Source organism: Pelecanus crispus, chromosome 10, assembly GCF_030463565.1.
Source record: "Pelecanus crispus isolate bPelCri1 chromosome 10, bPelCri1.pri, whole genome shotgun sequence".
NCBI lineage: Eukaryota > Metazoa > Chordata > Aves > Pelecaniformes > Pelecanidae > Pelecanus > Pelecanus crispus.
The window spans coordinates 42,711,316-42,735,591 of record NC_134652.1 but is presented as its reverse complement, the minus strand read 5'-3'; the positions used below and the strand labels follow the sequence as shown (position 1 = coordinate 42,735,591).

The following is a 24,276-nucleotide window of genomic DNA, read 5'->3' as shown; positions in this document are numbered from 1 at the left end:
CTGGGAAGCATCACAGGATAAAGGAAGCGCTGGGTGGCTTTAACGTCTCTGAGGTCCGGGAGCCAAAGGGGGAGCAGTGGATGGCACCGGCTCCGCTCCCTTTTTACACAACGGGAGGAAAGCAGAGCCCTGTCGAGGCAGCCGCTTGCTCTGCAGACGCCTGGGTTACAAACACAGAGGAAGAAGCAACGCCAGCGTCGAGCTTCTGCAGTTTCACGTGAGGGAACGCTCTCTGCCTTAACACTCCATTCATTTGCAAAGAGAACTTTGCAGGCGCATCCCTGAATAAGTTATCCAGAAAGCCCGAAAGGCAGTTAACGTGATTCTGGTCACGGCAGTCCTGTTTCTAAAGAGATGGGGAAATTTAAGCTAAATAAAAACACCGACAGCTGCACCAGGGCGATCCAATAAAAGTACGTAAGTGTATTCAGATACAAAGTGCTGCACAGAAATCTGCAAGGGATATGGCTTCTAAAATACCCCAGGGGGAAAAAAGAACCCCACAAACTTTCAAGCAAAGGTTCTCTTGTATAAAAGGCAATGCAAAGTTAGGCACCAGGCTGGATTCTCCGTGAGCTAAAACCTGCTGAAGTGTGTGATTTCAGTGCCTGATTTCTCTAGCTGCGCGTAAGCATTGACTCTGAGCTGCCCTAGCTGCAAAAAAGGCTTATCTGCCTCCAGCGCAAAGTGGCTGGCACTTCGTGCATCCTTTACATCTCCTTAAACCATTAAATATCTTGTACTACTCAACAGAGAGGCCATCTCGTTTTAGGATTTTGGGTGTTTCATTCCCCCGGTCTAAGGAATCATGTGTTTTCCCCCAATTCTGTTTCTTGCAAATGTCATTTTTTGTCCTATCCCCCAATTTCCCTCCTTGAAAGTCCTTGGAATACAGAAAGAAAGAGACTCGCTCTGAATCCAGTTATCTGCAAATAGAAACACAGTCTGGCTGATTTGGGGATGAGGAATAAGGTAAAACCAAAAAGTTCTTCGCCGCAGATGTCAGGGTCTTGGCTTACACATGAAAGGAAGAAAACATCTGCTGTAAGAAGCCTTCCAAAATAACTCCCCCTGCCTAATTTCTCATACACCAGCTACTGTTCAATAATATATATATGTGTGTGTGTATATATATAAAAACCCAAATCACAGCAAAAGAATCAACAGTTTGGGAACATTAACAACAGAGCTGATATTTTCTGTTAGACATACATCACAGTTAAGTATTTTTTCAACAAGAAGTCAAATGATTCCTGTTAAAACTCAAGGGGAGCAGAGGTATTGGAAAAGCCGAATCTGCAGCGTCTCACTCAAAGACCAAATAAATGGACACAACCTTGGAAACATCAATGGTCTTGTTTAAGCCGGCGACAAAAAGCATTGAGAAGTGAGATTTCCAAATATTCACACGCAACGCGTGTCGGCTCCGATGACACGTTGACACCTTCTATTGACAACAGCCTACTAAATATTGAGCCTGTTTTCCTATAAAACATGAGGTAATCTGGAAAAAAAGGCTCTTTCTTGCACCCTGAGGCCAAGAGAAGCTGCAGGTAGCGCGGCTCCTCTGGCAGGAACGCAAGTCTGAGCACGGCCTTCTGGCTCGCTTACAGTTTCCTCGAGTTTTTACCTTTTTGGCATTATTTGCAATTAATAGAGACCTATTAGACTATGTGCCCCGCTGCTTCAGTATGCCCAAATTCTCCTCCAGCACCAGTGAAAGAAGGAGAAAACGGGGGGGGGGGGGGGAAAAGTCACCCGAATGGCTTCACATGAACTGAGAACTCCTGTACATCACATGAGTCCAGTCAAGGCAATAAAAAGGGACAAAAAAGGACTAGACCCAGGCCCAGGCTTCTATTTTATAACACACTTTGCATCTAAACCGGTTAAGAAATAAATGCCAGTTCTGATGTCAGGAGGAAGCAGCTCTAAAACAGTCAGACCAACCCAATATGCAGCCAAAGACAGATGGAAACATCCATTCTCATTGCAACGAATCGCTTGTTTATAACCTAGTTAATAAAAGAACAATCCATCTTTATGGAAGCAGACATGAAATTCTAATACTGAAGCAATTTAGCAGCCCATATTTGCCTTACCTGATAAAGCACGTCCTTTCGGTACAATGTCTTATTCCAAGGTCTCTCACTAAATTAATGAGTGTAGGATCTGCAACCTTATTCCTCTCTAAATCATGAGTAATTCAAGTAATTTTTCACATAAGTTCATAACTAAATAATAAACTGCCCAGTCACAGCAGCTAATTAATCCAAGGTCGAGCCAGTAACTAGGAACAAGTCTTCAATGTCTATTCTGGCTCCCGACCCAGGGTGCCGTTGGGTGAATTTGCATTTTGAAAATTACAGCACCCGTTTTAATAGGGACAAGCTCACACCCGCATCTGGACACTGACCACTGCACACTCCGGCCTCTTCCATCTCCCTGCTGCCGGCAAAGTGTTTATCATCTGGAAAACCAGCATGTCTCCCCACACTGCTTAACGAGGTGTGGGTGCTTTTCTTAAGAAGATGGAGATTGCTTACTCATTTCTCAGCATGGCGCGGGACTGCTGCCCCCACCGCAACTTCCCAAATTTGCCACTGACCTCTCCGTCTTGGAAGTGCTTCTTGAGCTGCTTCAGCATGACGGTGAGCTTCTTGGACTGCACCCCGCTGTAGGCCAGCAGCATGCTGCCGAACTGCCGCTCCGTGATCCGCCCCTCCACCGGGTCGTGCCGCTCAAACTGAAAGGGGGGAAAAAAAAAAACCAGGGAGATGAAAACAAGGCCGTGCAGCAGAAAGCTCTGTCCAGGGGAAAAGGCACTGTAATAAAAAATGAACATTGCAGGAAACACTGCTGAAGGAGAAATCCCAATGCATTTGAATATTCGCTTCCCCCAAGACTGTCTCCATCAATAAGTCAACATTTTCCCTATGTGCTATTCCTTGGACAACCGCTGGAAGAAGTCTTTGTATCTCGCTCTCCTAGTTTTATAGAACCATCGAATCGTTTAGGTTGGAAAAGACCTTTCAGATCATCCAGTCCAACCATTAACCTAACACTACCAAGTCCACCACTAAGCCAATTAAGGGGAGAGCAGCAATTTCATGTTTCCTGCCTTGGTCTTGCAGGGGGACAGCATTTGTAGAGCTGGACTTGAAAAGGCAGGATGACTACTTGAACTCAAAACCAAGCCAGTGTCCACAGGTCTCCAAAGGGCCGAAAAGCAAGAACAAATACTAAGGCATTCTTTAGAGGCACTTCCAGCTGGAATGTCTGAATAAGCATCCGAAAGATTTGGCTGCTGCAACGACATTTTCTGATTGATCAAAAATCTGTGCAGGACCAAGCTAACGTGCAAGCGTGTACTTAAGAAGAAGGATACGTAGGAGCGGTTCCATAATTGCTATAAAAGGTGCTGGTGGTTAATAAAGCAGGAAAGAAAAATCTTCCAAAAACTAAGTCTCATTTGTAGCTCTTCTCTGCTCCAAGCCCTGTAAAGGTGGATTCAGCAAGAGAAGGCTCATGGAGGTCTCCAGACCTCACCTTCCCCAGTCCCAGAAAGTTCTCCTTGGCCTGAGCCCCCTCAAGACCCTTACGATTGCTGCTGAGAGGCCCCCGCAGAACTTCCCCCAAGCCTTTCAGCAGAGGAAGGTCTCCTCCATAGCGCATCTCTCCAGCACTAGTTTATGTTCTCCTGGCTTTCGCTGCAAGGGAGAAGGGAAGAGCAATTCTCCCGACTTGGGAAGGCGCTGGGTTTGAGCACCACGTCTCCGCTAGATGAATAACGAAGCTTTCACCTTCTCCTTTTTTCCCCCCACCTCTGTGTGGCTCTAGAAACATCAACATTCGACTGCAACCAACTTCAGCTCCACAGATCTCAGCATTCTGGATCCCTTACTTGATTTCCTTCAAATTCATCAGACAACACACGACCTACACTATAGCTGATCACAAGCCAGAAGATGACATGTAACAACAAAATTAATTTTTAGCCTCCTGCGGAACAACTCAGTACCACTGACTTGACATTATATTGCCCGGTGAGTTAACCATTTCTGCCTCAGCCGCTCTGCTGTGCTTAATTACACAGCTAGCATGAAAGGCAGCAAGGCACCCGACCGAGATCAAGGTGGGGAGACGAAAGCTCGCGGATCCACCAGCCTTGCTTTCAATCTGCGTGTAGGCAGAGCTCCAGACATGGCTGGTGTATACGCTTTTAATATACACGCTCTTTAGCTACGCTATGGAACAGCTAGGCTGCTTGCAAACGAGCTATTACAATTTCCATGCTAATGCCAAGTCAGGGGTAAATATTTGTTAGTTATTAGCATATCAACCAGACTTTTGCTGCTTTTCCCAGTAGGACACCAAGTGATTCCTACTCTCCCCTTTTCGTGTGCTGGGGAAAGGAGAGGGAAAACTCATTCTTCATTAAAAAGCAGAGGTAGCCCTTTCTGCCGTGTTTGAAGAATGCAAAGAAGTTTTACGATACCCAAGAGACACAAAAATTCGCAGTTGGTACTGTTTCAAAAGCAGCACCAATGCTTTCTTCTACTATAATATTCCTGATTTCAGCCCAAAAGACACAAACCGGTATTTTTCTACCACCTGCCTTTAAATATCCCCAAGTTTTAGCAGAGCACGAGATACCATCTTTTATTAAAGGATAAGAAACAGGTCCAAATATCTCAAATCAACCTCATAAGTCGTGACTATGATGAGAAACGGGGCCGAATATCTCAAATCAACCTCATAAGTCACGACTATGATGAGAAACGGGGCCGAATATCTCAAATCAACCTCATAAGTCACGACTATGATGAGAAACGGGGCCGAATATCTCAAATCAACTCATAAGTCGTGAATATGCTTAGAAAAGTCTTGAGTCAGCGCCTAAAAGCCCGCCGGGTCCTCCCCCCCTGCCCTGCATTAAGGAGCAGGCGTTGTGCAGCAACACGGGTTAACACAAGCAGCACAGCTCCCTGCAGTCGGGGAAATAAAAAAAGGCCAACTCCTCATTCTTCTTTTAATTTTTTTTTGTAACTAGGCATTCTGACAGTGGTCAGATTTGCACTACCGGATGCAAAAAAGACCAGAAAAGAAAAATTTAAAAGCTTTTCATCTTCATTTGTCTCTTGACGTGTCTCACGCAAAGCCTTTTGGCGCCAACTTTAATATAAGAAAGCAGGATTATTCTCCAAATGCCCCGCTGGAGAAGTCTTAACAGAAGCACGATGATGAAACACATCGTTTCAGCCCAGCTTTCTTCTTTCTTTCCTGTTTTCAGCCGTGACCCTGAGATATTCAAAGCAACTGGCCCACTGCTGCTGCAGAGGCTCTCAGTGAGCCCTTCGGCTCCCCTCACTTGGGCTTTCCCAAATAAAAGACAACGAAACACACCTATGGTTTAAGGATTACCTGGGGAAAGTTGGTACACTAAGAATAACGCTGTAATTTCCAGTGAATCTTTGCAGCCGTGCAGCTGGGAGAAAGGCAGACAAGCATGCTTTAAGCAGGATTACTTGTAAAATTCAATGCAAGCTAACTTCTGCAGCTCAAATGTCACTTTTGGAAACTGATTAAGCTATCTTATTTAGTGGCACCTATTACTAAACTTTTATAGCTAGAGAATAAGCAGTGGAGAAAAAAATGCTTATTCCTCCGGTGATTCACCTTCTGGTCCTCGGGGTTTTAGGGAATTCCTTGGTGGGAAGCTGCAGCTGGACCGATATGTCTAAATAGCCACATGACAAATTTTTCCCCCCAAGAGGTTGCCTGATGCCGCTTGGCACCCACTAATTCTTTTACGCTATGAAAATTAAGCGTACTGGCCCTAAAGTTTCCCAGCAGGTACCACTGGCACGCTTTCAGCCATCACTCACACAAGGAAAGGATGGACAGAGGTGCAGCAAAACACGCAAACTCTGGGTTTGGGCAATCTGGTTTAGACCAGGCACCGGGGATGCTGCCGCGCTACAGGGAAAATAAAAATCAACAAGTGCTACTGCATCAGCTGTCAAAGACACGAGCCAAGGCAGGCAGGGAAAGCCCTTCTGGAGGCAAACTTTCTACAACGTCTGTTAAAAATAACTCCAATATTCAAGTACGAGGATCTCACCAGGTCTGAGCAGCAGTATCGAAACGCGGAGCACAATTAACACGCTGATGCTTGCAGTATTTCTGGCATCTTGCAAAATTAATTGGAAATGAAACGGAGCGCCCATCCTACCGCCATAGCCTGAGCCTTGATCACAGCAGTAGCAAGAGCGTCGCCGGCAGCAGACCCACTGCATGAGATGGAAGAGCTTTATTGGGAGATTGTGTTAAAAGACAAAATAAAGAAAAAACAAATCTAAGATGAGGGAACTAAAATAACTTATTTATACAAACTGCTTTAAAGTACAAAATCGCCCTGAGACCCTGCGAGTAAAGCAACTCACTCCCCCTCCTTGTGGGCTCCAAAACAGGTTCCAACTTTTAATTTCCGCAGGTGGTCACCAGGTGCAGCGATGAGCCAAAACACCGTACAAATATTATCCACAAGAAATAAAAAAGCCTGAAAACCATGGAATTAATGCTTCTCATTCTGGGTTTATCTCACTTCAAAATGAACACCTCTAGCACCGGGCACCTGGGAGCGTTTCGGTTTCAAGCCAATTCCTGGCAGCCAAGCGTTACGCTCTCCCACACCCAGGCACACAGCGGTGTCCATCGCAAAGGCCAGCCTTGAAAGGGGCTGGCAAGCGAGAGCCGGTCAACAGCCAGTTTCCAAATTCAAACCTGATCACCACTGAACTGAGAAAAAGCAATGAAATCGCGGTGATGGGTAAAGGAAGTGCAAAACTTGCCTCCAAGCTAGTGTCGGATACATTTAAATTAATTACAGAAGGGATGAGCAGGGGACGTCATTTAAAGATGACACAGAAATAGGCAGAATTCTCTCACCAGAATTTTTCTGTGTTTTTCTGATACTTTAGGAATTGCGTTTATTCATAAATGAACTTGGCTTCAAACGATTTGAGTGTGGAAACCCCTTGATTTCAGCTTTAAAAACCCAAAAGCCAGCTACCCCTGACCCCCTTTCCCACCTCAATGTCTGGGAGCAGAGGTACGGCATCTGTGCTCTCCGGCCTTCTGGAGCGTCTTTGGCCAACCCAAGAGAGCTCGCCCGTCGTCTCCACTTGAAAATGAAGGAGGGTGCAAAGCCTACAGTAATTTCTCTTTCAGTATTCCATACACAGCCCATGAACAGCGTTAAAATCCCCCAGGTATTTAAAAAGGCAGGAAAAATAGCGTCCTTTCCCAGGTAACCACGATCCTTTGCCTTCATGCGTGTGACATTACTGTACAGGTTATTTTTCCACTATATATATATATTTTCCAATATATATATATATATATATATATATATTTTCCACTCAGGGGCGGGGAGGAGGAGAACCAAACCCCACAAGGATGGGATTGGGGGCATAGCACGCTGAGATTTCTTGCAAGCAAACAGGTCCTCTGACAGCCTTGTTCCCTTTCGCATATCTTAAAGAAAGGAAAAGCACGGCCAAGGCAATCGCTCAGCCGGCATCGCAAGGCACCAGCCGGCGTGGGATGAAGCAGCCACCCACCATCAGGGAAACTGGGGAGAAAACTGGGGAGAAAACAGGGGAGTCCTACACCCCTCCGAACCGCAACCCCAAAATCTACGCACGCAACGCAGATGGGCCGCAAGCCCAGCGCCTCCGGAGCAGCTTCCACCCGCAACCACTTGGTGCCAGCAGTGGATTCTACATCCACACACCGGCAAGGATACAGCAAATAACGAATTATAACGCTCTCCAGCGTTCTTCCCGCAAGCCAGGACACCCGAGATACTGAAGAAATTAGCCTGAAATATAATTAGCAGTATTTTGAAACTCATTACAAGCCAACGTGACGTGCAAGGAAGTCAAAGGCGTTTCTGGGAGGATAAGAAGGCAGGAGAAATGGGGCACAGCACTTCACTCTCCTGCTGCCAACACGACCCAGCTTCGCTAGCCCAGTCCCAGTAGCCCACTAGGATACTCTCTACAATCATTTAAAAGGCTACCCATAATCTTAAACATGTGTTAAATACTCCCACCCCCCTCCGAAGAAAACCCTATCAGACAGGATGAGCATCTTCATGGTCCTCTATGAGCTGAAATGTGGGTAAGCTTCCTTCCAGCTTAGCCTTCTGTCTGAATAAATAACCTTACTCTTTTTTCTTCAATGCACGGAGGAAAAGCTTCATGGCATGAGGAGAGCAGAAGGCAGATAAACAGACGATTTTCTCTGCTTCCACATCCCCTTAACTGCAAAACTTTACAGAAAGGCAATACAAGGATCCACCATAAAATGACAGACCCGTAACCTCTCTGCTTCCAGCCTTCACTATTATTTTTCCCCGCTAACTCAAACCACCTTCTCCTGTGGGAAATCAAATGCCAGCTTCTGAGAAGCACCCAGCCTGATCCAATTCAGAAAACATCACCATGAGAAACACCTTTATTCAAAAAAAAAAAAAAAAACCCAAAAAAACAAAAAACCCAAACCAAAACCCAAACATTGGAACTTCTTAAAGAGACATTGGTTTCCTTTCATCTCTCCTCCTGCCGCCACCGGCTGCAAGGCTCATTGCTGGGAAGTGAAGCAGCTCTGATGGCTACGGAACCATCTGGCACCGGCAGGAGGACCTCCTCTGGGTCCTCCTCAACCGTGGAGATGGGGCATGGCAAATGCCGCCGCAGGCTCGGACCACCCGTCTGCTAAACGTAGGCTTTTCCAATCCGAGAGACAACGGGGAAATCGGGAAACGTCATTTAAACCAAAGGTTTAGGGTACAAACGGCACTGCGTCTCCACGAGCGCAGACCTGCAGCCCTGCCGCGGCACGGGGCACGGGCTGAATTGCCCCTTCCAGTTCCACGCTCGGGATGCGTGGCTTCAGCTGAGACACAGCAGGGTTTCGGAAAGAAAACGCAAGACGAAATTTCGACTTGCCCCCAGGACATCCCTCCTGCAGAAGAAGGTCAAGCTCGGCTACCAGACATTCCTCAGGGGAAGACTTCTCAAGCCAGCTGACTCTCCTCCCTCATTCAACTTGTCATAAGCAACAGCATTAATACGGGAAATTTCTACCTAAAACCCCAGTGCTGAAACCCTGTCTGATCAGTGTAAAAAACTGCTGAAAACCCAAGGAGCAGCGCATTGTCCTTGCTGCTGCCGGACTGAACTACGCCCGAGAGCGACGCCAGCTCCGCAATTCCCTGGGGAGGGACGCCGGAGCACCAAAACCCTCGGAGAGGGGGGCTTAGCACCACCGTACCACCACAAATGGGTGTAAAAACCTCATGCCTGAAAAGCGGGATTTGTTTTCCTTCCTAACCTGGCATCGCATTTTTGGTCTGTGCGCCGAACGGCGGCTTATTTTGTTCCGCTTGCTCTGTTTGCCGAAGAAGATTGTTAAAATAACCATCACGCCCTTCCGGCGGCTGCACGCGGCGTAGGTTCAGACAGCATTTATCATCAACCAAAACCAGCAAACGCCTCGAAGCCCACCGACACGAGAGGGAAACACGATGCGGCTCCTTGAAAACACAGCTCGGGCTTTTCCTAAAACACCACCAAAAGAAAAAGCAGCGGCGGCTCCCAGGCTGCCTGCCGCTTACCTCTACGGTGCAACCCTTCCAGAAAAGCGCTGAGGGATGATTTTTGAGCTTATTTATGCTGGCTAAACAAACACCGATAGTAGAAATATTGCTAACACTAATTCTATCGGGCTTAGGGGTACTTGAAAAAGGTGACCTGTTCCGAGAGCCGCGGTGTGCGTAATAAAGAATCAAAAGGGTCTGGGAAATAATGATTTGTGGGGTAATATTCAGATTCACCATATATGACCCTTTAAAGTGGTATTTACTCGAAGCTTTATTTGACAGGCTGTAATACATTATTTATCTGCAAACTACTGCAGCACTGGCTCTGTTTACTGCTCTGGAGAAGCAGGCTGCCAGGATCTCTCATCAAGTTGCATATACAACTATGACAGAGGAAGCAAAAAAAAAAAAAAAAAGAAAAAAAGAGGAAAACATTGCGTACATCTTCCTAAACCCCAACAACCTCCTCCCTCCAAAAAACATTAATATATTTGGGAGTAAGCTGTAGTGTTTGCACAGGCACCAAATTATTGCCAAAAAGAAGCAAGCTAGGCAAAAGTTTCTAAAGACTTTTTATTTGGGAAGATCAAAGGTTTCAAAATATTTTTTTTTTTTTGTTAATTATGCTGAAGGGTTCAGTGCACATGGATCTAAACCACTGGGTTTTGCAAGGTGAAACCCAGCCTGCTCCAGGTACAGCCTGACGTACCGCGCTGGCAGCCTGCAAAGAGCCACCGGATGGGACCAACAAAGCCCAGTTACGTTATTTGGTAAAAACCCGTCGAAGAAACAGCTCTAAAGATTACCAGAGCTACCAACAGCGACAGAAACGCAAATGGGAAAGATGCAGAGGAGGAAACGCCAAACCCAGCCTGAACCGTCGTGCACAGGCTGTTCCGGGCAGCGCCTGGCGATGCTGGGCAGCGCAAACGCCGGCTGCCCGAGAAAGTCTGTCCGGGGCTGGATAAACGCGTCCAGAGAAGCAAACCACCACCACCACGCCCCACCTCCGATGCCCGCAGCAGGCTGAGAGGCTCCTTGCATGCAGCGCTGCAGCAGCTCCTGCCCCGGCGAGCTGCAGCACCGGCTGCGCCGAGCCGGCCACGCTGCCCGCTGCCGACGGCGGTCCCCGCTCCAGCGTGGATGGGCAGACCGCGCCGCCAAGTCCTCAGGTTGGGAAACCACTTCCCAGCCTCGTAAAACCAGCCAGGGCATCCGAATTATTTAATCGCCCGTTAACTCCCTCCCCTACCTGATTCCCTGGACTCGAGCGAGGGTTGCACAGCTGGATCAGGTCAGGAAAAAACACTCTCAATGCTACCAGTGGCAGCTTGCTTCTCTTTTTTATCTTAAAAAAAAAAAACCAAAACCCCAAAACCATCATATGAAAGAAAAGGAAGCTATTTTCACACCAAAAAAATCCAATCTTCCAAACACTTTCCCCCCGCTCGCACTTTCCCTCTGCTCTCCGAGAGCAGCTTACGTGAATATGTAGCAGCCAGGTTAAAAATGCACATCTGTCAGCAGCAGTGCAATCACAGCAGACCCGGTGTTCGATAGATGCTGTTGAGGTTTCACTGACCTTGGCGTGCCACTGCTGCCTGCGAGGGGAAAAAATTAATTCCAATCGCCAGCAACTTGTTACGCTTTAATGAGTGATTAAAAAAAGGTTATGTAAAGATGGCCGCACCTGAAATTCATCCTCGTGAATCAAAATAATTTCTTGCCAGCTCTGAGAAGACCTGCGTTTTGGAATTTCATGCAGCGGAGGAGTGAAAGGAAGGGAATGTAAAGGAGAGGAATCGGTAATACTACAGGGAAAGGACATGTCTGATAAATTAAAGGGAAGCACTCGCCTGACTGCCGGGATGGAGAGGGGACAGAGATGAGCAGCCACCTCCCCGCTGCTGCTCTCCAGACCTGGCTCCATTACTGCCATTCCTGCCCTGGGCAACGCTCCTGCTACCTCGGTACGAGGAACGGAGCAGCTTTTCCATCCCGCACGCTCACTGAATGAGGAAAGAGCCAAGTTCAGAAGCCGTGTGAGTTCCCAGCCCGTCCCCCCTGCAGGGATACCCACGGGATGACAGAGCCACAAGTACCGGAGCCAAACTGTTACTCTGAAAAATACAAATAAAAACCGCCACGGAACCGATATACACAATTTTATTAAGAAATACAGCTCTCTTACTGCCTGTTACGAGCTTATGCTGTTTCTGCTTGACCTTGGCTCTCAATTTGCCAAGAAAAATAAGTTTGCAGCAGTTTGATTCAGCCTAGCAGGGAAAAGGGAGTGCCTGCATCCTGCTCCCACGTCCTTAATGCACCAGCAGAAGCAAAGTCAGGAGCTGAAGCACTGACAGCAACACATGGAGGTGCAGAACAGCTCTGTCTTCGGAGCTTGAAAGGGGAAAAAGAGCAAGAGGAATAAAGCTTCTGTTCATACAGCAGAGGGACAAGGCAAAAGTCAGATACCTGCTACAAGAATTGCTCATCGGAAACTTCCCAACCAGCGATTTTAGCGTGCCGTTATCATGCAGGACTTGATTTGTATTTATTTTGGGTTGTACTTAAGAACCTGGCTGACATTCTCACCCAAGGAAGCACAGCAAGCCCGCTGGGCGATAAACGTCTCAGTTCTTTCTGCGATTAATCAAATGCATTGCCCATGCTCCTGCGGTCACTGTACTTGAGGGTCCACGGGAAGACGGAAAACCACGCAGCCCTAAACATCTGCTTTGATTTTTGCCAGCTAACCGGGTCATTGCAAACGCCTCAGCAATAACAAAGCCGCAGAAGCTTCTGAGATGGCTCCTGCCTTTCCCACCTCGCTAACAGCGCGAAACCCAGCGCCGGCATGAAACCCTGTGCGTGCGCTGAGCTTGCCGGGCACAAGCTAGCGCCGGTCCAAAACCTTCCTCTGCCTGGGGCTTACGCGCCCTGGTCCGTCAGCCAGCTAACGCAGCCCCAACACGTTCCCGCAGACGTCCCCAGCCTCTTGCCCATCAACTCTTGGGACTCCCTGGCTCTTGGTTAACTTCTCCCAAGTAGTTAGCGATAGGACGAGAGGAAATGGGCTTAAGCTGCACCAGGGGAGGTTTAGGTTGGAAATTAGGAAAAATTTCTTTACGGAAAGGGTGGTCAAGCATTGGAACAGGCTGCCCAGAGAGGTGGTGGAGTCCCCATCCCTGGAAGTGTTCAAAAAAAGGGCAGAGGTGGCACTTGGGGACATGGTTCAGTCTGGTCTACCCTTGATTGGTTTAGTGTGGGCTTGGCAGTGTAGGTTAATGGTTGGACTGGGTGATCTTGAAGGGCTTTTCCAACCTAAACACGATTCTATGATTCTATGAATTGAGCGCGCAGGAACAAAGACACCGACACTAACTAGCTTATCCCTTCTACTTTATGGACTCGGCACTACAAGCCTTCACACACACTCTTGTGGCAATGTAATTAATCAAAATACCGCTCTTGCGATTTTATCTGCAGGGCTCCCACGAAAGGCTCTGCTGCCTGCACGAGGGCAGGGCTCAGCGTGCCGCACTGTGGGAGCTCGGGAGTGGATTTACGCACACTTCATAAACCAAAGGAGCCTGTTGTTATAGAGCAAAACCTTCTACTGCTACTAACGATGCAATAAATAGAAATGCCAATAAAATCCTCAAACGGCTTCCCCTGCAGAGCCGCTGCGTCAACAACATTTAAGTCACCCGGTTCAAATACAAGCAAAGCAGCAGCACGTACCACAGTGGGTGTTTTCTCGCCAGGCACTGCGACGGTTGCGTTCATCAGTCCATGACGCACCCATCCCAAACGAGGAGATGGCAAAGCTGCTCCTATGTGTTTGAGCGATGTCCCAGCAACGCTCACAAGCAGCTGCAGCACCTTGATGCACGCGTATTGTCGCGCCCATGCCAGCTTCAGGGGCACGCTTCGGGACTGTCGTGGTTGAGCCCCAGCCAGCAGCTCAGCACCGTGCAGCTGCTTGCTCACTGCCCCTACCCCGATGGGATGGGGGAGAGAATCAGAGGAGTAAGAGTGAGAAACACTCCTGGGCTGAGATAAGAACAGTTTAATCATTGAAATATAATAAAGTAAGATAATAATAATAATAACAATATAATAATAATAGCAATAATAATATCCAAAGCAAGTGATGCCCAATGCAATTGCTCCCCACCCGCCGACCGATGCCCAGCCAGTTCCCGAGCAGCGATCGCTGCTCCCCGGCCAACCCCCCCAGTTTCTATACTGCCCATGACGCCGTATGGTATGGAATGGCCCTTGGGGCAGTTGGGATCAACTCTTCTGGCTGTGCCCCCTCCCAGCTCCTTGTGCCCCTGGCAGAGCATGGGAAGCTGAAAAGTCCTTGCCTGGCATAAGCAGTGCTGAGCAACAACTAAACCATCAGCGTGTTATCAGCGTCCTTCTCCTCCTAAATCCAAACCACAGCGCTGTGCCTGCTACTAGGAAGAAAATTAACTCTATCCCAGCCGAAACCAGGACAGGGACCGCTGTTTTGGTCTGCTGACCGAAGACGTTCTCAGCTTGACGCTGGGTACCTGCATGGTGTCACCGCCCTTAACCTCAGCGTGCCGGTGCCAGTCGTAGCACTGCGACTGCGCGCTTGTCACTGCCGATGGAGCGGACCCAAGTTACAGCTAAGAGACAATTTAAGAAGCGGCTGCCGGAGTGCTTTTAACTTGATTTCAATCTACCCGGTACGTTGAAGACAACCACGCAGCCAGACACGGTCTTCCCGCGCTCACGTAGGCTGAGCACGGAGTTGACTGAGGCAGAGCCCGAAGATGCCCAGTGCCCATCGCCCCTTGAAGCGCGCCAGTGAGCACCCCCAGGACGTCTCACCAAGCATTTCGCAGCCAACGTGCAGGTGCTTGATGTGCTCTCGTGATCCTGAGCCCCCTCAAGCCACCCCACAACCGCTACCTGACTCTTCCTCCGCCTTTCGGAGTGAGGCACTGGACGGGCTTGATTTTGCTGGCACGGACAATCTCCCCACTTTTTGCAGCCGGCACTGGGGAGGAATTAGTCAGGAATAGCACTTACAGTGTCTTCCGACAGAGACACGAAGCACAGCTTTTCAGCACCTCACCCTTGACGGTGAACCACTCACCCACCCAGTGGCACTCTCCCTTCTTAATGAAAAAAGGGACTGAAATTCAACCTGCCTTGTATTTAAACTAAGCTTTCCCTGGTGCACGTTTAAGCCTTTCATGATCTGCTCTGCCGTTACTGATTGATGAAAATTACCTGCCTCAGTCTTCTTTATAGTGACTCCGCATGTTTACTGAGACAGTTATATCTCCCTTCTGTCTTTTCTTTAAGCTGCACATGCCATGGCCTCGTAACTTATTCCTATTTCCAGATTTTTTTTTTTCCCCCCCATACTAACACCCCCCTCTGAATTCTTACCAAGTCTTTGGCCAAAATTGGACAAAAACTGAATGCCAGCTTTTCCCCAAACCCTAACCGAGACATTACGGTAAACCTGAAAGCTTCACATGACCCTTTCCATTCACATGCCAAGACAAAAAAGCAGGCTGCCAGAAACTTTGAATGCCATCAAAAACATGATGCGCTGTCCAAATCATTTCAACTGCCTCCCTAGAAATTCCCAGCTTGCATATGCTGAGCTGTGACTCCTTAACTACAGAGTTCCCTGACATGAAACTATTCCTGGTGGTAGACAATCCCATTTTTAATGGGAGATGTCACAAAATTCTGTCATCTACAACACCTTCATGGCTATCTGTCCCAAAGTCATGGTCATCAGCCTTATTTCTAATCCCTCAAACTTCTAATACATTAAACACAGAAGAGGAAGTATATAGATCTGTGAGAATAAACCTGATAATTCCTCTCTCCTTGGCACTAAACGCATCATGGCTTTGTCCATCTCTGACTGCAGTAAGGGCTTCTGGGGGGAAAAAACCTCCATGTCAAGTTCCTCTTCCCTTCCAGAGCTGCTGTTTAAAGCTTATCAGCATACCTTGAAGCCAGAGTCAGGAGATGGCAACAGTGACCGAGACCCAGAGCTTGTGCTCTCAGGCTCGGATACAGACAGGCGTGATCTCCAAGACATCCCACCCGCTGACCCCTTCCTTCCCAATGCGCCCCTGCCAGCTGGGACCGACCAAGGGAAAGAGGTTCGGGCTGAACTTGCCATGTAATAGCACAAAGGGACAACTGGGTAGCAGAGGATGACTGCAGGAGGTCTCCCCTCGGTAAACACATCTGATCCTCCACCGCTGCCTCCCACGGCTCCCGGCTTCGCGGCACCCGTCCTGCAGCCGCACGGCAGTCCGTAGGCGCGCGTCTGGCCTGTGGTCTTGGCAGAGAAGAAGCTCCAAGGCAACGCACCAGAAGACGAACGCAAAAGCCGAGCTGCTCCGCGTTTTTCTTTCGTTGCCTAAAAAGCGGCTGCTTTCGAATTGTACTTTCAACTCATTAATATTCCTCTCCCTGCTCTGATTCTGTGCTGTACCTATTCCCTCTCAGAGCAGCCGCTGTTTGCCCTCCCGCTGCTCACGACCCAGCTGCTCTCAGACCGTGCGGGTACACATTGCCGAGCCCGGGTCCTCCCGACGCTGCATCCCCACCGCACCCTCCCATCGAATCGCTCGTCCTCCGGCATAAACGGAGGACACGAAGCGCACTTTAATCTCTCTGTATTTAACGATCGGCCCACCCTTCCCTCCTTCCCCACGGCATACCGAATGGTTTCGAAGCGTATCTTTTAACACCCCGTACCGCAGCCTCGCTGGCGCACCCCAGGTGACTCAAACCCTTCCTTAATACATTTGCACATCAGAGATGCCACAGCGACAGACACCTCGGATAAGCGCTGCAGCCGGGTCAGGAAATCCCTAAGAACCCAAGCGATTTTTCTATCTGCCATTAACTGCCCCAGTAAAGAGACAAGGTCACAAGCGCTAGTTTGGCTTTTCATACGTAAGGACCATGTGAAGGAGGAAAGAGCAAGTAGGGGACTAGAGGAGGAGATACAGATATCGAGGATATAGACAGAGAACTAGATAGAGAACTGACAAAACTATGTAAGTGTACAAAATCCATTACAGGACACAGAGAAGGAGGAATTCGTAAGAAAAAAGGGAAAACATTACATCCCCCATCATCGTTCCCACGGTGGCCAGGCCAGCAGGGAAGCTGATGGCGAGCGGATCAGCAGGTAAAGGACAACTCTGTGAGACAACACAGCTCACCGTGCCAGAGACTGCCATAAGGGCGACTTAAAATAAAAATGTCTCGTGTAAGTTCGATAGCCAATTGACCTCCAAAAAGTCCGAGTTTTGGGTCCTTCCTTACAAAGCTTACCCAATCTGACACTGCCAGACTTTTCCAGGCCAGTCAAAACAACTTCAGTAGCTCTTTCTTTCACCTGAATCACTGCAGCAGATATAAAAGATATGCAACTCATTACTTCAAATTTGTTGCCTATGTTAATAAATGACTGAATATCCGTATCAGCCTGCAAGCCTGATATAAAAAAACAAGGCAGAACCCAAAAAATCTTGAGTAAGCTGGTAACAGCACAGTAGTTTTTAATACTTGGTACAGGATTACTCAGATACCAACTATCCCAGCACCGGGACTCAGAACAGAAAGGCGCTTGCGGACGCAAGTCATTACCCTAAAACCAGATGGCGAAGAATTAGAAATGCCTTCTGAAACCAGAATGTTCATTAAGACAGAGTTGAGATCCAAAAAGATCTAGGACTTTCTAATGAGATATGTGCAGATGGGAGAGCATCCATTGCCCTTTCTTCATAAAAACCAAATCAAGCAGCAATCGTATCAGCACTGGTCATGAAAACAGGAGTTTCTAGGGTAAAGAAGTTACAGAACCATTGAATCGTTTAGGTTGGAAAAGCCCTTTCAGATCATCCAGTCCAACCATTAACCTAACGCTACCAAGTCCACCACTGAACCAGTTAAGGGGAGAGTCATAATTTCATGTTTCCTGGCTTGATGGCTGGATTATTTTTTAATGAAAGTAAAAAGCAGGAATCACTAAGGTTGGAAAGGAGCTCTAAGATCATCAGTCCAACCATCAACCCAACACCCCCATGCCCACTAAACCATGTCCCAGAGTCCCAGTGTTTTTTTGAACACTTCCAGGGATGGGGACTCCCCCACCTCTCTGGGCAGCCTGTTCCAATGCTTGACTACCCTTTCCGTGAAGAAACTTTTCCTAATATCCAGCCTAAACCTCCCCTGACACAACTTGAGGCCATTACCTATAGAATCACAGAATCATTTAGGTTGGAAAAGACCTTTAAGATCATCCAGTCCAACCATTAACCTAACACAACCAAGTCCAGCACTAAACCAATCGAGGGTCGAGTAATAATTAATTAATTAGTTACTCTCACATCACCTGTCGCAGAACAGACACATAAAATAAGTAGTTTTCTGGATGGCAGCAATGATGTATAGTACCTTTGCCATATTCTCACAGAATCCCATTTTACTTCTCTTTGATCCAGCGCTTGGAATACCTTTTCCCTGGGAGGGACCGCTGTTGGGGCATCCTTGATCCTCGGGTAAACAACAATCTGCAAAGATCCCTATGTTTAAACATAAGGACACACATCTGCACGAGGATCTGACTCTTCAAGCTATCCGGCAAGCTCCTCCACGGGAAGCTGCATCCCACCACCTTGAAGCGTAGACCCCAGATCACACCAGACTGAGACGTGGGGTTGCGCAAAGCCGTGCAGCACAAGCTTGCCTCTCCAGCTGTGGCATCTCCCGCCAGGAAGACAGCCCCACACCTACAAGGCGTAGGGCTGGATTAGTACCTGCTTCACCAATTCAGCCGAGAACAAATGCCCTACGTGAGTAACTTGTCAGGGAAACAATGTGCTATAGAAATCTCACTGCGGGCAAATTGAAAACAAAAAAAATTCTTTACTAAGGTCTTACACCATAGGCACATAGCCCATTGCTAGCAGAAAGAGACCTGGGGAAATAAAAGACGACTAAATATGGAGATTAAATCACTGCTATTAGCAGGTTTTGGGTTGCCTTTCAGGGGTGACACACATGCGGAGAACAAAGGGCTAACACATCTTTTCTACACACACTTACAGAATCATCGAAAAATTTAGGCTGGAAGGGACCCATGGGCTGGCTGGGACTCTTCTTGGTCCACCAAGGACAGGGGAATATGTAGGACAGCCGCTAACAAGCAGAAATAGCATAAACAATGATGTCAAGTCCTATTCATCCTCCTAAATCACGGAGTACTTTCACTCAAAACAAAAAAAAAAGAGCACCGTTCAAGCCCAATACTGCCTGTCCTAACAGGACACATTATAGCTGCAGAGCCTGTCCAGACAAACTTGTCACCGTTTGTCACACTAAGCGACAAAAGGAAAGGAAGTCTTTCCATAGGCGCTAATGCAAGGCCGTGTGACTGCAGCCAGAAAATGGCAAGGGCTTGGCCAGGAGCCTGCCCCGTTCGGTGGCTTGGCTCTCGTGGCTCAGCCTTAGCTAAGCCGGGCCACCCCGCCACGCAACAAGGAGGCCACGGCTTCCTCAAAGTAGCCAAACCACAAAAAGTTCTAAGAAGCCATTAATAGCTTCTCCTCTCCCTCTGGCTACGGTTACTTTTCTCATCCTTGCCTTCCTGCAACTGAGCTGGCTGCTGAGTCGGCACGAAATGATGGAAAAACATACTTTCATCAAAAAAATAAGCAGAAGGGAAGAAGAAAACACCAGGCCATGGTTACTTAAACATGCCGTCAGCACTTCAGCCATAAGGAACATTGACATGTTCAGGGCTTTGATCTAATTCCTCTGAGAAAGTTTCTGCTCAATCTTAACAAGAAATATGCATGAATGGTCAGGAAAAAAAAAAGGAACCCAAATCAGTAAGAGGAAAGTGGGTTCGGATGGTCAGAAACTATTGTTCCACCTTCAGAGTCAGCAGAAGAAACCGGCTCTCAAGTGTATTAACTGCAAATATGCCTGGGTCCTGAGCCAAAGGGAAAACAGCTTCAAAAAAGGTCTTAAAGTAGATTTCTTTTGGAAGAGAGAAAGCAAGCATCCCAGTTGAGAACAGAGGCACCGTGTCACTCGGGGGCTGCACCAGCCCCAGGAGATATTCTTGAGACCTGCTCACGGTGCATGTCCCCAAAGCCTTTTCTGGAGTTCAGACACCAAACATGAACAAAAACTGGTTTTCCAATTAACATCCCAGCTTCAGACCATGTAACTAATTTTGCTAAGCCAGCAAAGGATGAGTAGATGAGGGTAGGAGAGTTCAGCCGAGCCCCTGGCAGATCTGCCATCAGCTCTTTTCTACTCCTCCTTGTCCACCGGTAACACCAGCCACGCCACGAGAAGGATCCAGAGATGATCTGCATGGGCAGTCGAGCACGAGGCTGACGAAGGAACACGGCGCTCACAGGCTCATTACCCAAATAGACCACATAAAACAAGGGAAGCTGTTAAAAAAGAAAAAAAAATCAGCTACGTGAGTTACCTGATGCTCCGTAGTGCAGTATTTCCTAGCGCCATTTACAGAATCATCGAATCGTTTAGGTTGGAAAAGACCTTTAAGATCATCCAGTCCAGTTTCTCACATTCTCCTGATTTGCATGGGTCAAGGTAAATACTTGAGGGATGTCTCTTCTCTGAATTACCGTGATTTTTACGTGGCTGAGTTCATTAGAGCGCTCCCTGAAAAAGGAGCAACGCAAACCCACTAGTCGCTGGTGTGAAAAGCCACTTAACCATGAACAAACACGTCAGACGTGAAGCAAGGAGGGAAGGTGGGAGATCATGTCAAAAGAGATAAAAGCAGAAGTAGAGAGAGGCCACGTTACACAACGCTGAGGATAGAAATAGGTCTGTATTGCCTAAATCGATGCGAACCATGAACAGAAAAATCAGGTGCTTTAGTATGGTGAACTCAGGAAAAAAATAGGTTTGGCAGAACAGAACTGTTACCTTTGCATAGGTCAATTTTTCAGTTAAAACGGGTATCAAAAATGCTAAGCGCAGCATGGTACTGTGCTCAAGGGTGCCGTCAGGAATTCAGTAATGAGGCATTTATGATATTCATTAACTTACCAAGACATAAGTATTTTGTACTGTTGCCAATTAATAACTAACTTGTTAGAAAGGCAACTAACATTCACCACAGAGACGTAAAATTGACTGAGATCACTAAAACGCTAAACTAACACTAAACTGTTGCAGGAGGAAAAGAAGAACAAGTACCATGAAACTGGAAAAAAAAAAACCAAACAAACTCCATTGCTTCTTAATGAGATTAAGTGGGGACCTGTGGAGGGAGCAGAGGGCCAGGAATGACGCTTCAGTGCCTCCTCGCTGCCCATCCCTGAAGCAGACGTGGCAGTGGGAAACCAGCGCCGGACAGCAAACGAGGATAGAATAATCTCTATTTCTCTTCCCTTTGCATCTGACTTTCAGCTTACGTTTCTTAACCTTAAAAAGTATCGCATTTGTTTTCAATTTGTAGAGGCGCTGAGGGATCGACGCTTCCCAGTTCACAAAGAACGTTTTCTTCAACCAACCTATGCCCCCTGCAAACGCAGAGCCGCACCACCCGCTTTAAAGACCAGTTAAACCAAGTCAGCGAACTGGACAATTACCTTCAGAAAAAAATTAGACCTTGGGTCAGTTTCTTTCTTAGATTCGTAAAACTCCAAATAAAAAAAAGGCAATAAATTCAAGTTCAGTTGGCAACGACTGACTTAATAACTTAATAAAATGCTGTCCATTAGCTGGATCACACAACCTGAGCACGTGGACATTCATACATCGGATGGAACCAGCAGTGAGCCCCGAATACTGCTGTCTTAACAGGTTACGGTTGCGGGGGGATCTTCTCGTGCACAAAATCCGAATTTCTGACGCAAACAAAAGCCTGGCTTTCCTCAAGCCAGGTCAAATCCTTGAACCTGCTCCAGTGAAGGGCACTGCTTTTGAGTCAGCTCCACTTGGGAGCTGAGACGCAGACCAAGGAGTCCCCCATTGCTGTTCTGCTACTCGCTTTAATCAACCAAATAGTGAAGCTTGACGCTTAAATTCCAGCTACGTGCCTAGGAGGAGGGAGACTGGGAGCTGCTGTTAACTCCTCGTAACGCAAAGAAAAAAGGAGACCTTCAATTCAATTGAAGGGCACAAGTCTCAGAATATACGGACATTTCTTATAGTGCACATTAATCCGGGAGTGAGTAACGGAGGTCACGTAACAGAGACCACCTGTTTAGCAGGATTCACACAAGGATTGAACACTTACACAGCGAAACTATTCAGAATAGCGAAGGAAACAAGAAGGTGGGCACAAAAGCAGAGGTGAAGAGTTTTGGGATGGTTATGAACCCTGGTCCTTCAGGGCACAGCTCGCTCGCTAGGAATGAGACAAACCTGCCTTGGGAAGGTAGCAACAGAGTGCTCACAACGTCTTTTGCCTTTTTCTAAAGCATCTCGTAACCATTTCCATCGGCTGCGCCAAGGCGTTGGGCAACGCAAGCACCACATGGACGGACACGCACCCAGGACATGCCGGCTGCTGCTGCAGCTCCTCAAGAGCAGCTACCGACAAAAGTAGCTGGAGATGTTCCTGGGGAGTGCCGCAGGCACCAAAACGCTCATCAGAAATTCAGGTTTGATCTGCGAGCGCTACGAGCTGCAGTAATTCCCTCCAAACCCCGCCCACGCTCTTGCTCTTCCCTCCAGAAACCACGCCATGCAGCACTGCCCACGCCGCACTGCCCTCTCCACCGTACATAAAAAAAATAACCCAAACCTCGAGCTTCAGAATATCGTGCTGCAGTTTGCGCTGGAAGTCGAGGAAGTGGGAAATGGTCAGCTTCCCCTTCAGATCCGCCCCGAAGAAGTAGGTCGTCAGCGCAGAGTTGAAGCCAGTTTTCAGGGTGTTCCCCGTTGTAGACCGGTCTCTGTGGCGCATGCCCATGCTGGTTTGGGAGCGAATGATGCTCTGGACCTAAAAATAAGAGGGAGGATGTTAGCACCAAAAACACCACAGTCAAATATCAGTACAAAGTACTCCAGGCTCAGACGTGCCAGCCTCTTTTTTTTTTTTTTTTCCCTGAAATAATTCTTAAAAGACATGACAATTCAAAAATTCGGCTGAACTCAGGCTTTGGTTTTTTCAGTCCTCTTTAAAGAGAGAAGCGTATAAAATGCTTAAAACGAGTTTTAGGAAGCAATTCACGCAGTTTGCAGACGAGCGTTGCGGCACCGATCCTACGCCTGGTCAGCAGAGAGCAGCTTGTTCCCAAAGTCGCAGCAGGAAAGAAAGCCGAGGCAACCGCGGGGAAGAAAAAAAAAGCCTGCACAGGTTTTGGAGCTTCCACTCCTACTCTACTGCCCCATCCTCGCCCGTTCACGCCAACCCCAGTTAGCTCACACCGCGTTTCCTTCCTCCTCGTGCACAAAAGCCGGGGATTTCCACCCCAGGGCTCCTCGCTGCCTGGCGCGCTCCGCTGCGGCTGGAAGCTCCTCCGTCCCCGGGGCTGCGCCGCGAGCCGAGCTGCAGGCAGGGGCTGGCCCACCCGGAGCAAAGGGCTCTGCACGAGCCCCGCGGGCTGCGCCAGCCCAAACGCAACCCCCGCGGCAGCGCCAGCAGAATAAGTAACGCAGAAATATCTCCGTTACCTGCAGACCGGGATATTTGCACGGAGACAGCCAACCTAAACGATTCTATGGTTCTAAGTGTGAAAGCACACATTATTAACAGCGCTATCCCCATGCTTTGAACAAACCACACAGGCAAACAGCATCCTCCTCCTCCTCCTCCTCCTCCCGGGCTCTCCTCCGCAGCGCCCTGTACCTTCTCGAAGGCACCGCTCAACTCGAGCGGATGCCACGGGACGGGGCAAGGACGCGCAGGACAACTTCCTACCCCCTATGATACGGCCAAAGGTTGAACCTGAAGGATGCGACAGCCTGAAAAATCCACGAGTGTGTTATTTTAAGGGTCCTGTGCTAATTTAAGGGGGCAGCCAAGCCAAACACGCGCTCGCCTCCTCTCTCCATCCCCAAGCATCCCACTACCTCTTCCCGGCACTTGCCCATCTGAAGGACTGCCGCAGTGACACGAGAAGCCAGGGTTATTCTCTGCATAACAGCCCATCTCTTTCAACAAGGCAGAGGATTCATATTAAGGATGATGAGTGTGAGAAAGGAGGGGGAAAAATGCCACCCGACCGACGTGCTGCCCGGCACTCCGCCTCCACAGCACAGGCTTCCCAAAGCTCCAGCAAACACCGCTGCTTTGCCTTCAGCCTCCTCCTCCGGCCGACAAAAGTTGGAAGGGAGGAAGAGACACAGCCGCCAAAAGGACGCCAGAACCTCGTTATCGTGGTGTACGGCGTGGTCAATTTTTTCCTAACAAGAGAGCGAGCGCTGGAACAACCCCAAAGGGGGATGCTCCGGAGGAGGATGCCGCGTAACCCTGCTGGGCTCACCTCGCTTGAAACGCTGCCTCCGGACCACAGACCACTGGCTATTCCTCCACTACAAAGAAAACCAAGTCAAGTCAGAGGAAAAAAAATTAAAAAAAA

The 24,276-nt window shown here is 48.2% G+C and overlaps 1 protein-coding gene across 2 annotated transcripts in view; it reads right to left on the bottom strand.

Moving 5' to 3' along the window:
- MICU1 (mitochondrial calcium uptake 1) overlaps window positions 1–24,276 on the bottom strand; it is a 116,221-nt gene that overhangs the window by 15,192 nt on the left and 76,753 nt on the right. For both annotated transcript variants that reach the window (XM_075717732.1, XM_075717731.1), the window contains 2 exons: window positions 22,497–22,694; window positions 2,609–2,746 (listed from right to left, as the gene is read on the bottom strand). In XM_075717732.1, the coding sequence (XP_075573847.1) occupies window positions 2,609–2,746; window positions 22,497–22,694 (336 nt within the window). The remainder of the gene's footprint in view (window positions 1–2,608; window positions 2,747–22,496; window positions 22,695–24,276) is intronic.